The sequence below is a fragment of the Mastigoproctus giganteus genome, chromosome 2, assembly GCF_048544385.1.
Source record: "Mastigoproctus giganteus isolate SK-2022 chromosome 2, ASM4854438v1, whole genome shotgun sequence".
Taxonomy (NCBI): Eukaryota; Metazoa; Arthropoda; class Arachnida; order Uropygi; family Thelyphonidae; genus Mastigoproctus; species Mastigoproctus giganteus.
Genome location: NC_143576.1, coordinates 258,896,566 through 258,910,077, shown reverse-complemented (window position 1 = coordinate 258,910,077; position 13,512 = coordinate 258,896,566). Strand labels below are relative to the sequence as shown.

At 39.5% G+C, this 13,512-nt stretch overlaps 1 protein-coding gene across 1 annotated transcript in view; it reads right to left on the bottom strand.

The window, feature by feature from the left end:
* Positions 1-13,512, bottom strand: part of LOC150090420 (kinesin-like protein KIF11-B) — a 336,901-nt gene that overhangs the window by 92,854 nt on the left and 230,535 nt on the right. Inside the window, exon 14 of the mRNA XM_090390308.1 lies at positions 8,710-8,917. Within this exon, the coding sequence (XP_090246434.1) occupies positions 8,710-8,917 (208 nt within the window). The remainder of the gene's footprint in view (positions 1-8,709; positions 8,918-13,512) is intronic.

The window sequence follows — 13,512 nt, the reverse complement described above, 5'->3', positions numbered from 1 at the left end:
GTGACGGTGAACAGTACTACTCTCTCAAGCAGTCCAAAACAAACGTCTGTAATACATGGATATTTGATTATAAATGTGCTGTTCCTCAAAAAATGATGTGTAAACAAAGGACACTACAGGTTACGGACTAAAAGCTAACATGTGATAACGACTGTTGTATATCTGGGTATGACTAGTGCCATAATATAGCAGTTAGAATCAAATTCTATCATGTGGTCAATGATAAATTAACACTTACAAGTCTAGTTGCACGAAGTCAGAATTTATTTGCATTATTCATATTTCTGGTTATTTTTGTACGTTCTAAGTACTTATTTATATATGTTATTATTTATTTTTTTAAATTACAATATTGGCTATTAAAAGTTTTGGAATCTTTTCTCATTAGGAAAGATTGACACACTGCTTGACAAAATTAACAAAACACATAGAAAATGTGGTGTAACTCATCTAGTGATGAAGCAGGACAAAATTTGGTATGATGTGCCATAGAATAACGATTAAATGAGGTGACAGAAAGGGACATTTACATGGGTTTTATAAGAATTACCAAAAAAGGTCACATTACAGAAGTCAATACAAGATACTTGAATATATGATCACATGACATCAGTATGTTGCTCAATATAAGGGCGTCTATAAGGTTCTGTGGCAACAAATCCAATTCTTCCATCAGTGCAAACCTTAGCTCACCAAGTGACTGAGGAGTTGGCTGTCGGTGTGCAATGCAACTCCCAAGGGTGTACCACACGTTTGATCAGATTTAAGTCTAGTGAATGTGCTGGCCAAGGCAGTCATTGGATCTCTTCAGTTTCAAGATATTCCTCCACCACTTCAACTCTACATGAAGTGGTGTTGCCATGTATGAAAAGAAAATCTGGGCCAAATGCACCCATAAAAAGTCATAGGGTTCAAGGATCTGTTCTTGGTACCTCTGCACAATTACAGTACTCCTATAAAAAAAATGAAGAGGGTGCAGCAATTGATCATTATTCTGCCACACACAAGAACACTGCCTCCACTGTAAGTGTCCCCTTCTCTAATGTTGAAGGGATGGTACTGAATTCCTCATAGTCTCCAGGTGAAATAACATCTAGAATCTGTTTATAGGCTAAAACAGACTCAGAGAACAGAACTGTACCCCAAGTCACACGTACATGGCACCAGTTTTCACAAACTCTGCAGTGGTTTGTGGTTAATGGGATACAAACCACTGGCTTCCTTGCATAGAGTCCACTTGAATTGAGCCTTCTTAACACAGTCCAGTTGGAAAAGTTTTCACTTGTGGCTAAAGCAATCTCAAGAAACAGTTGATGACAGAACATCATAGGGTTCCATCTTGTTATTAGAGCCAGATTGCAGTCTGTTCTGGTTGATGTAGCCTTCAGGTGAAGTTGGCCAGCTCTTCTTTCAATGGTGTCTGTCTCCTGTCTTAAAGAATCATTTAAATGATTCTTTGAGATCTAATTAGCATTAGTAGAGGCATTTGATGCAAGAAAGCAAGCTTATGCAGCATCAGCCAAAAAAAAAAAAAAACCCACTTCCACTTCACCCCTCTGTTCGTTCAAAATGCCTGTCCAACTGAGCCTTAAACTTATTTAGGCTATCAACCTCCACCACAAGGGATGGAAGTCTTCCACCAACCAACCACTCGCTGGCTAAAGGCAAATTTCCGCACGTCTATCCTACATCTGACTTTCCTCAATTTGAATTTATGCTCTCTCAGGTGATTTTTCTGAGCTAGAGGAAGAATCCCATCAGCATTGAGCATGCTTAAACCATTCAAGGCTTTATACACCTCTATCAGATCACCTCGCTGGTGCCTAGTCTCCAGACACTGTAATTTGCAAAACTTAAGCCTTTCTTCGTAAGAGCACCCCTTTGTTCCATTCACTAATCTTGTTGCCCTTCTCTGTACTCGTTCCAGCAGCTCTACATCCTTCTTGAAATGAGGCCTCCAGACCTGTATACAGTACTCTAGGTGTGGCCTGACCATTGCCTTATACAATGGAATAATCACCTCCTTATCCCTGCTGGAAAAATTCCTGTATATCATTGACAATAAAAAAATTTTCGTCGGTTGCAAGTCCGCAACCGGTGGCACTCGATCTCCGCACCGCCCTAGCACTAGGCCAGCGAATTGTTCGCTGCTTAAAATCCGCCTTTTCGCGCAGGGCAGCGCGTTTCGGAGGTAGTTTTTATCGTCGGCCACCTTCTACTAATGACTTGCTATCTCCCGAGTACTGGGGACATGGCTATCCCACCTAGTAAGCAAAAAAAAAAAAAAAAAAAAAAAAAAAAAAGACTGAAGTGATGTGGTAGCAACCACATCACTTCAGTCCTGTTTTTTTTTTTTTTTTAACATAATTTGCATAATGTGTAGTCCTATAAGAGGGTAGATGGATTTTTATTGGCTACTCAGAATTTGTATGCCAGGATAGCAAGTATATCAAATATTTACCTTCGGCAACACTGTTTACAATAAAATATTCATGAAAAGCATTTTGTTCTGTTAATTTTGTCAAACAGTGTATAAAGCCCCACAAAAATATATAGCATTAACACATGAGAAAATGCCAAAAAATAGTGAATTACAAAAATAAACATTGAAATAAAAGGATAAATGTGTTGAGAGAAGAATATTATGTGGTGTTCATAAAGAATTAATGAAGTTGGTTTACAATAATTAAACCACACAAGTTATTAAAAAGCACATTATATCATGGAGAAAGGAATACAGTTAACAACAGTAAACTAAACCACAACACAATACAACCACTTTACAAATGTTTCTGGATTCAATGTTGAATCATGTTAACAGACCTAAGTACAAGGGCATTAATGAAACCAAGTTACTGATGAACATATTGAATATGCAGAGATTGAAAAAAAAACCAATGTCCATCTGAGTATAATGCTTGATATAATAATAATTAACACCCGCCTCTGTAGCCAGGAGCAGCAGAGCATAGCACACGCTTCTTGATTAAACCAGGGTTCGAACCCATTACCACCAAATACAGAGGATGCGGAAAGGTCAGGGAATGACCACTGCATATCCCGGAGCAATATGGCCTTAGTTGCTAATGCTCCTAAAAACCAAATAAACAAACAAATAATAATTAACAAGAAACTAAACGTGGTGGAAGATAAGTGCATGCATTAAATTCAAAGCTTATCGGTCAAGAATGTAAAAATCTGCCAGGAGATAAAAGTTCAATAGATTTAAAAAGTTTGAGTTTAAATAACATAGTAAAAAAAAATTCACTAACTTCTTTGAATTAAGCAAAGTAATTTTTTTTAATTAAAAAAAAAAAAAGAAAGAAATTCTTTCAATTACATTAATTAAGTGCTACATATGTATTAGCAAATCAACGAAAATTATTTGTGGGGATTTCAACCTCCTACCACGTCTGGAACACATGAAAAAATTGCTCCTCTCACAGCTTGGAGTGGCTGGCCTTACTATAAAAAAATGAAGGCCCCAAAAGGGGTACAAACCAACTGGATCTGATTTTCACTTCTACTGCCTGTAGACTTGAGACTCCTCAAGATGGTTACTTTAACTATGACCATGACCCAATCCTAATACAACTAGAACCACCAACCCAAATACAACCCAAAAGGAAAGGTATTACAAAAGACAATCTATAGTCCAAAATATCTGGATGTTTCCAGATGCATTACAGCAGCATCTCTCATCCCATGGTATGTCCTTGAATCCTGCGATACCCTACTAGCAGTTGGCCTGTTAACTCAATGGATTATTATGGTAGCTCAAGACGCTGCCTCAAACACAGTCATGATCACTCCCCACTCTAGAGCATGGTGGACCCCACATCTAAACTCCAGCTTTCAACTAAAGCAGCAACTGTTTGTTTGTTTGTTGTTTGGTTTTTAGGAGCATTAGCAACTAAGGCCATATTGCTCCGGGAATATGCGGTGGTCATTCCCTGACCTTTCCGCATCCTCCGTATTTGGTGGTGACAGGCTCGAATCCCGGTCTAATCAAGAACCGTGTGCTACGCACTGCTGCTCCTTCCCACCTGGCTATGGAGGTGCCAAAGAAGCAGCAACTACATAAGCAATCTGATGAAATTAATGACAGAATAGCCTTTTCAACAGCAAGAGTCATTTTCAAAACCACCAAAAATCCCAGGCCATCAAGAGTTATTTTGATCGTTTGCTAGCAATAGGTAAGATAACATACGCAGAACAAACCACCAGTTTCCCAGAGCAACTCTACCCCCAGAGGTGGATTGACTTCATAACAAGATTTGAAGATGTTGCGGGATCCAGCAGTAACCTTGACCACATATTCAATCATGACAACAATCACCACATCAAAGAACTAAATTGATTATTCTTGCTCAGAATAATTACCTGAGAGGGCATAAATTCAAATTGAGGAAAGACAGGTGTAGGACAGATGTGTGGAAATTTGCTTTTAGCCAGCGGGTTGTTGGTGGAACAGACTTCCATCCCTTGTTGTGGAATTTGATAGCCTAAATAAATTTAAGGCTCAGCTGGACAGGTATTTGAAACGAATGGAGGGATGAAATGAGAGTGGTGGTTTTTTTTTTTTTTTTTTTTTTTTGGCTAATGCTGCATAAGCTTGCTTTCTTGCATCATATGCCTCTACTAATGCTAAATCTTGACAGCCTTGAATTCAACCCCATCCTCTACAGCTGTGGGTGCTGATGGAATACTGCAGTTCATGTTGAGATGACTGGGACCATATATCATCGAGCCTCTTGTAGCATCTTTAATGCAGTGCTGACCAGCCACATCTCCCATCATCAATGGAATGTATATCTGGTAAGGCCACACCCAAAAATATGAATGCCGTCATTGGAAAAGCACTTCAGACCCATCTCCAATTCCTAATGTCTCCTGAGCTACTATAAAGAGCCCTCCTTCCAACTCTGATAACTCACATACTTCCAGATGCCCCACCACAAATTCCTTCTTCATTACCAAATAGGTCCACCATTACCAATCTCCTTGCCACCACCCATAGCATCCTTACAGCATTTGAGAGAAAAGAACTCCTCATAATATACCTCAAAATTGAAGCAGCTTTTGATGCTGTTCAGGTACCTGCCCTCCTACAATTGCTTGAAGACCACTACTCTATAGGCGGGGATGCATTGCATTTCCTCTCATCACTCCTTCTCAACCGTACTATCATACTCCATCATTCAAAAAAAAACCTATATCAAGCAAATATCTACAGAGTACCAAGGGTGGTGAGGGGTGGGTCCTCTCTACTGCCATTATATCCCCTTTCATAAGCCAGAGACCAGATTTTAAATCACTCGCATTGTCTTATGCGAGTGATTTAAAAATATCGACCACCATCCAAGCAAACACAGACCCCTCTATGATCACAGAGGAAATTAACAGTGTCCTTCTCACACTAGTGGGTTAAATTAAACAATTTGGCCTTAACATTAACCCAGCGAAGTCTAAGTGCACGCTCTACTCCCTGAAGAAAGAAACAACAATCATCTCAACCAACATCAGTGGAGTGTCCATCCAGACTGTCCCTTATCATTTAGATTTGGGGGTTGTTTGACACAAAACTCAGATTCAACAAGCTTACTGACAAACTCATCAGTCATGAGGCACACCTGAAATAGAGCGCGAAACAACACCTGCATTACGTCTCAGACAGGGTTACAACAACAAAGTATGTCAGGACCATTATATACTCCCCACTACTTTATCGAGTAGAAGACCCCTGGTTGTGAGAATGAATGGATCGAGCCTAAAATCAGCAAGGCAATTAAAATATCTAGGCATTATGTTTGACGGATCTTTGACTTTAAACTCACATGTTACTTATCTATCAGAAAAGGTGAGGAAATTTATTGGGATGATTACTCGAATCACTAGAGTTGGCTAGGGAATAAATGGTAAGGCACTGAACTTGCTATATGGATGTTTATTTATCCCCATAGTAACGTACGGTGCATCAATTTGGTTTGAACATGTAAGTGGAAAAGTATTTACTAGAAAGCTCAGTTCCCTTCAAAGAGTAATGCTCCTTAGGATGTGCATGGCATGCAGAACTGTGTCGACCCCAGCTTTGCAGATTGTAACTAAAAAATTGCCCATTGATCAGCATTTATTGTATTGTGCATTGTATTGTATTGTGTATTTCATCCGCCATGCCATTCCATGTTCTTTTCTGAATATACAGGTGGATTTTAGCAGATCCCAGGAAGGAAAGGACAAGAATCTGGGATGCTTTGGTAAAAGTCTGGCAAGAGCATTGGAGTGTTTGTGATAAACAGCAGATTACACAATTTTTCCCAGATTTAAGAAATGCAGCCTCGATAAAATGGTTTGCCCCAAACTTACAAGCTATGTTCTTATTAACTGGTCATGGTTCGATTAATGCAAAGTTGCATGATTTAGGAATTAAACCAAGATTTAGTTGCCATTGTGGTGAAGAGAATCATGGGAACATTATGTACAACTGTGAGGAGTACAGCGATCTACGAATTGAATTGGTATCTCAGATTGGTAATCTCAATTTTATGGCAGAAGGCTGCGAGACAATTCTAGTTGATAAACAGGAGAACGTTGACTTTCCAAGCCTTTGCAATTGAAATATTTTTAGGCGGAAGACTCTTCTGATCTGGAAGCCTTGGATTTGTAATGTAGTATGGCATATGCCGAATTACCTAGAGTTCTGTGAAATCGTGGAGGCTTGAGTCTGCTATATGCACTGCAACTCCAGCTCCTTATGCTGGAATTTCTGCTCTCGGCAGCTCCTGGCGCTGGAATTTCTGCTCTCGGCAGCTCCTAGCACTGCTGGCTTTCCAACAAAAGTTTGGGGCGCCTCCGTAGCCAGGTGGGCAGGAGCAGCAGTGCGTAGCACACACTTCTTGATTTGACCGGGGTTCAAGCCTGTGACCACAAAATACGGAGGATGCGGAATGGTCAGGGAATGACCACCACATATCCCTGGAGCAATATGGCCTTAGTTGCTAATGCTCCTAAAAACCAAATAACAAACAAACAACGAAGTTTGGACTTTGTCTGAAATTTGATTATATATATATTTATTTTTTGTAATTTGATTATTTTTCAATTTGTTCATATCAATCCTTTTTGGTCATGGCAGGTTTTTCCCTCCCTGTACTTGGGCAAACAGGAGAGGGAGTATATAAGAGTACTACTAAATTATGTGTAACTGACAGAGGGGTTGCCACTGGTTGGCTGGGACAGCTTTAAGTAATAAATATCAATATTAATCCCCACTACTTTATGCGGCTGAAATCTGGGTGTCAGCAGCACCCTCGATCAGAAAACCCATCTGGGCAGCAGAATATTGGCTCCTCAAATGGATAACCTATAAGCACACTTTACTACCCCATGTTCAATATAACTGAAATGGCCCAGGCCCTGGGAATCCCCAGGCTGCCCCCCTTTCTTTTTCTTTCTCTCTCTCTCTCTCTCTCTCTCTCTCTCTCTCTCTCTCTCATTGACAAAAAAAAGACTGATAATCACAGTAAAGATGTTGACTGGTCTGATCAGATCTCCTTCATTCTGGGATCTCTGTGGCTGAAGGATTCCACCTGCCCAGCTCAGAGCCACCCCAACTATTTGTCCTCTTCATGCACGCTTCCACCTAACAGATTGTTTCCTACCATATCAGATGCTCGGATGAATCCAGGACATCGACGCCAACCTTAAGAAATTTGCCATCAACTGACGATACAGACGTGGGATACTCTGCCCTACACACTCCAATCGGCCATGAACTGTCAGCTGCATCTGCCAATCCCCATAACAGGGAATGGCAACCACAGGGGACGTAGCACCACTGTCTCTTGACAAAGCATTGCAACCCATCGATGGAAGTGAAACTGCCCCGGTTGGAGACTCCTGTGAATTAATTAGTGAGCATAACAGGAAACAAGCCTGACAGTGCTCTTCTTGCTCTCTCCCATGAACTTTGAGGACAATAGTCACTACTGTAAATTGTATATGTATTTTTCATTTGGTTTTATCCCTATATAATTTATTTTGTTTCTTTAATGTCTTATGGTATTTAAAGTTTTTGTAACGCCTCTGATTTGTAAACCCCTGGCCTTTTGGCCATGAAGGGAAAGTTGCCATACTTAACCTTGTAACCAGTTACAATCAAATGTTGCAATAAAGACTCTCTCTCTAATTTAACTTTTCTCATATTTAGGGATTTTTATTATTTGTCAATGATTAGAGCAATCGGCCCTAAATTTAGCATACACATTTTTATATTTGTAGTTAACACAAATTCAAATAAGAACAGCACACTTCACATTCCAAACTGAGAGAAAGAATATTATTGTGGAAGAACTCAAGTTATTGCACTTGTTGTGGTCTATGGATTCAGTGATGGTTTCAGGACATTAATATTACGTTTACCACAGAATATCTTCAACAATAGTTTAAAATACAAAGAAGGTATGTTATTAACAGGCAGATTTATTTTTAAGTATGCCACCCCGCAAAACTATTTTAACAATTAAAGTAGTTTTGTTTTCCCTTCTCCCACCCACTCTCACATCTAAATCCATGATAGTATATTTTATAATTTAGACCAATACATAATTAATAAATAAAATAAGCTGTAAATAAATATACATGCACTCCTTAAGAGAATCCTAAACAATACTAAAGCTATTAACTGAGTAAAATGTGGAATAACTTTACCATTGAATTGCTGAAAATTTTCAGTCTTCTGAATATTCTCTTCAGCCATACTAGTAAACATACTATTTAATGCTTCAAATTGGCTATACATATATTTCTGGAATTCTTCAAGCTTTTCTTCATTTATTCTTTCTACTGTTTTTAGTCTGTCTAACTTATCATGAAGACCTTCTGCATCTTTAGAACTCACATCAAGGGCAGATAAAACCTGAAGGGGTGGGGGGGGGGATAAATTGCTCAATATATAAAAAAAATAATACAATACACAAAAATTACTCAAAATGCATAAAAATGCAGACAGAATATGAAGGCAAATGGTGATGATTATAGGAATTATAAATTTAAATATTTTAACACTACAATAAACTGATATCACATCTCAGCAAACTGAGGCATATTTTTGACCATTCTTCTAAAATCAATTATGTATGGTGTTAAAATACATTCATAAAAAGTGGTGAAAGTGAATTTAAAGTAAATGCATATCGGTTTAGAAATCTAGGAGTTTTTCCCAGTGCATTATAATACTGTAATAATGCACTGGGAAATATATTGGGAAAGGGGGGGGAGATGTTTATGTTAAAGTAGAAGACCAATAACTGATGCTCCTTCCCTCTCTAAATTGCTGCCCAATGCCCACCAGTTCAATATGCTTGAAGCTAGTATAGTAGCACCATTCTACACTAGTTGAGGGTTGCATGCTTTCCAAGAGTCTTGAAAGTCATTGATAGTGTGTTTGCACTAGTAAAATTATTTGTGCACTTATAACTAATTTAATTATAATAAGTAATTTAATTATTATGTAAATCAATGAAATACAAGTGAAAAGAAAGTTGTTTCTATGAAACTTAAGCTGAATGCTCGGGAAAAACAAAGGAGGTCAGGCAAGCAAAGACAGATTCAGAGAAATCTTGGCTGAAGGATGAGAGAGAGAGAGAGAGAGATATCAGAAGAGGGAGAAAACACTAGCAAAGACTTCACTTATATAAACAATAGAAGGAATGGGATGAATCAAATTGGTCCACTTGTTATCGATGGTTTGACAGTTGTTGTTTGAACGTCGGTTATCTGGAAGCCATATCTGGTATAATTTGAAGGGCTGATATTTTTATTTTTTTTATTATTATTTTTTTTTCTGATGCTGCATAAGCAAGCTTATGCAGCATCAGACAACAAAAAAAAAAAAAAAAAAACCCACTTCCACTTCACCCCTCCGTTCGTTCGAAATACCTGTCCAGCTGAGCCTTAAATTTATTTAGGCTATCAAATTCCACGACAAAGGTTGGAAATCTGTTCCACCAACCAACTACAGGCAAATTTCCGCACGTCTATCCTACATCTGTCTTTCCTCAATTTTAATTTATGCCTTCTCAGGTGATTATTCTGAGCAAGAATCCCATCAGCATTGAGCATGCTCAAACCATTCAAGGTTTTATACACCTCTATCAGATCACCTCGCTGGTGCCTAGTCTCCAGACACTAATTTGCAAAACTTAAGCCTTTCTTCGTAAGAGCACCCCTTTGTTTCATTGCAATCTTGTTGCACTTCTCTGTACTTGTTCCAGTAGCTCTACATCCTTCTTTAAATGAGGTTCAGACCTGTATACAGTACTCAAGTTGTGGTCTCACCATTGCCTTATACAAGGGAATAATCACCTTATCCCTGCTAGAAAAATTCCTGTATATCATTGACAGGGCACCATGAGCTACTCTTGTAGCCAGTCTGCACTGCTCAGAGAACTTCATATCTGCCTGCACAATTACCCCCAGGTCCATTTCATTCTCTACCACTGTCAGTGTAGTACCACAGAGTTGATACGTTGCTCTGGGGTTGCTGTTTCCCATATGTAGTACTTTACATTTGTCAATGTTAAACTTCATTTGCCACCTCTCAGCCCATCTGCACAACCTTTCCAGATCCTGCTGCAGCAGCATAGTGTCAGTAGTGTCCTTGACAACCCTGCCAACCTTTGTATCGTCTGCAAACTTGGACATTAAGCTTGATATACCATCATCAATATCATTTATAAATACAGAAAACAATAATACAACACTGAACCCTGAGGGACTCCACTAATAACATTAGTCCACGATGAGCAGTGTCCATTGATTACCACTCTGTCTTCTCCCCCTCAACCATCCTTTTATCCACAGCAGCAATTTGCCTCCAATGCCACACTGCTCCAATTTGTGCAGCAGTCTTCCAGGTGCAACATTATCAAAAGCCTTTCTAAGATCCAAGTATATAATATCAAAGTTATTCCCTGCATCCAGTTCTTTTGTGACCGCATCATAGTATCCAATCAAATTGGTCAGGCAAGACTTCCCCTTAACAAAACCATGCTGTGTCAGAGCTATAACTGAAGTCTTGTCTAGATGATCCTGCAATGCTTCTTTAACCAGTGCCTCCATTAATTTTCCTGGAACAGAAGTTAAACTCACAGGTCTATAATTACTTGTGTCAGCCTTTGATCCTCCTTTGTGAACTGAGGTCACATTTGCACATCTCCAGTCTGTGGATACCTCCCCTGAGTCCAAGTAAGCTCTCATAATTATGGCTAAGGGTTTGCTTACTTCCTTTGCTGCCTCCTTTAATATAACTGGAGAGATCCCATCCACCCCAGGTGATTTTCTTGTGTTTATCTTCAACAATTTCTCCTCCACTTTACGCTCAGTTATTACAAGATTCTCTAGCTTACTGCCAGAGTTGAATATACCTCTGGCATTCCCCTCGCTGAATAACTCCTCATGCTTCAATGTTGATGCAAGATATTCATTTCGTTTGTTAGCTACCTGAGCAGGATCAACAGTTGACCCATCGATATTAAGTGGACCAATCTGATTCATCCCCTTTCTTTTAGAGTTTACATAAGTAAAGAACTCTTTGCTGTTTTTCTTTGCATCCCTTGCCAAAGATTTCTCGTAATCTGCTTTCGCCTGCCTAACCTCCTTTGTAACTTGGTTACAGATCATTTTGTATCTACCATAGGCTTCTGTGTCACGTGTTAATTGGTATGTATCCCATGCATTTTTCCTCTCTGCCATATGTCTCATTAGTTCATCTGAAATCCATTTAGGCCTAAACCTTGAACAATATTTCTTAGTTGGTATGAAAGCCTAATAGCTTCCAAGATAAGTTCTTTGAATGCTTCCCATTTTGAATTTGCTGCTGGTAACATCATCAGTTGGTCCCACTGTACAGAATTTAAATACTGTCTCAGACCATCATAATCGCCTTTACGAAAGTAATTACCCTTCCCTTTACCCCTGATGGTAGTTACCTCTGAGTAAATCCCACTTCAGCACACTGTGATCACTGCCACCTAGTTGTTCCTTTATCTACAGATTCTTAACACATTAAGAATCACTACTGATAATCAGATCAAGAGTATTACTCCCTCTATTTATCTCCCGAACATGCTGATCTGGAAAACAATCATACAATAAATCAATAAAAGCCTTGCTAGTGTGGGAGTGACCAACTCACAAATTCCAGTCAATATCTGGGAAATTAAAATCTCCCATTATAAGCCTCTCTGATTTACTGGCCCACTATTTCCCTGTACAGTTTCTTATTATACTCATCAGAGTCATTAGGCCTATAGCACACTCCTACTCTCAATTTTGATCTCCCAATGCTTATGTCACACCAAACTGACTCAGCACTGCCCTGTCCAGCGATGTCGACTGGCTTAACTTCCTTGGATTTTATGTGTTTCTTAACTAATAGCATAACCCCTCCTCCCTTCTTATCCTGTCTATCCTTTCTGTACACATTGTACTCACCAAATTCCAGTTCTGCATTCCTTATATCTGTGTGATACCACGCCTCTGATATCCCAACAATATCCGCCTTTGATGCTTTGAGCAATACCTAAAATTCATCAAATTTATTTACCAAACTCCTAGCATTGGTGTACACGCAAGTATACATGCAACCACAACCCATGTGTTTACTTGTACCGCAATGACTCCCAGCAGTCTCTGAAATATCCTGCATCTTGTTTTTCAGGCTTCTCATTCCAATAGAAGCAGTGCAAGAATCACTTTCACCTCTGCCAGTGGTTACTGTTAATCTATTAGTCTTTGTATCCTCCCAAGCTAGCAGTTTTCTGACCCACCTAACACTGCCTCGATAGAATCAGCAAATATTCTTGCACCCTTTCTATTTAAGTATATTCCATCCCTGTAAAAGCAGTCTCTCCTGTTAAAAAGTACAGTCCAGGCTGAAATAAATTCTATCCCTTGAGCCTTGCACAATCTTTCCAGGGCCGAATTGATCGACAAGGCTCTTATCATATACTCCCTTCTATCGTGTCTGGGCAGAATTGCAGACACTTTCAAATTCAACCCTAATTCTCGGCTTTTGTTCAACAGTGACCTGTACTTGTTAAGTAATTCTGCTGGTCTCCTACTCTTAATATCATTAGTGCCAACGTGTACAACTATATCACCTCTTGTTCCCCGTAAAAGATGATATCCGCTCTACAACGTCATCAACCTTTGCCCCTGGCAGACATACCATGGTCCTGTTCCACCTATCCTTTTTACAAAGCATGTTTCCCGTTTCCTTGACAATAGTCACCAACAACTACTAGTTGCTGTGGGACCAGTGCATTCTGCCTTGGGGGTTGCCGCTGTGTTGCGTGATGACCAAGTGCAAGCTTTGGCGTTGATGTGGGCAGCTGAGAGCCTGATGGGCCCCTCAATTTAGATCTTTCGAGGGCATCCACCCTGTCCTCAAACTCTCATATAGGCACATAACGCTGAGTTGTAGGCTGATTTCCTTACACTCCTTATATT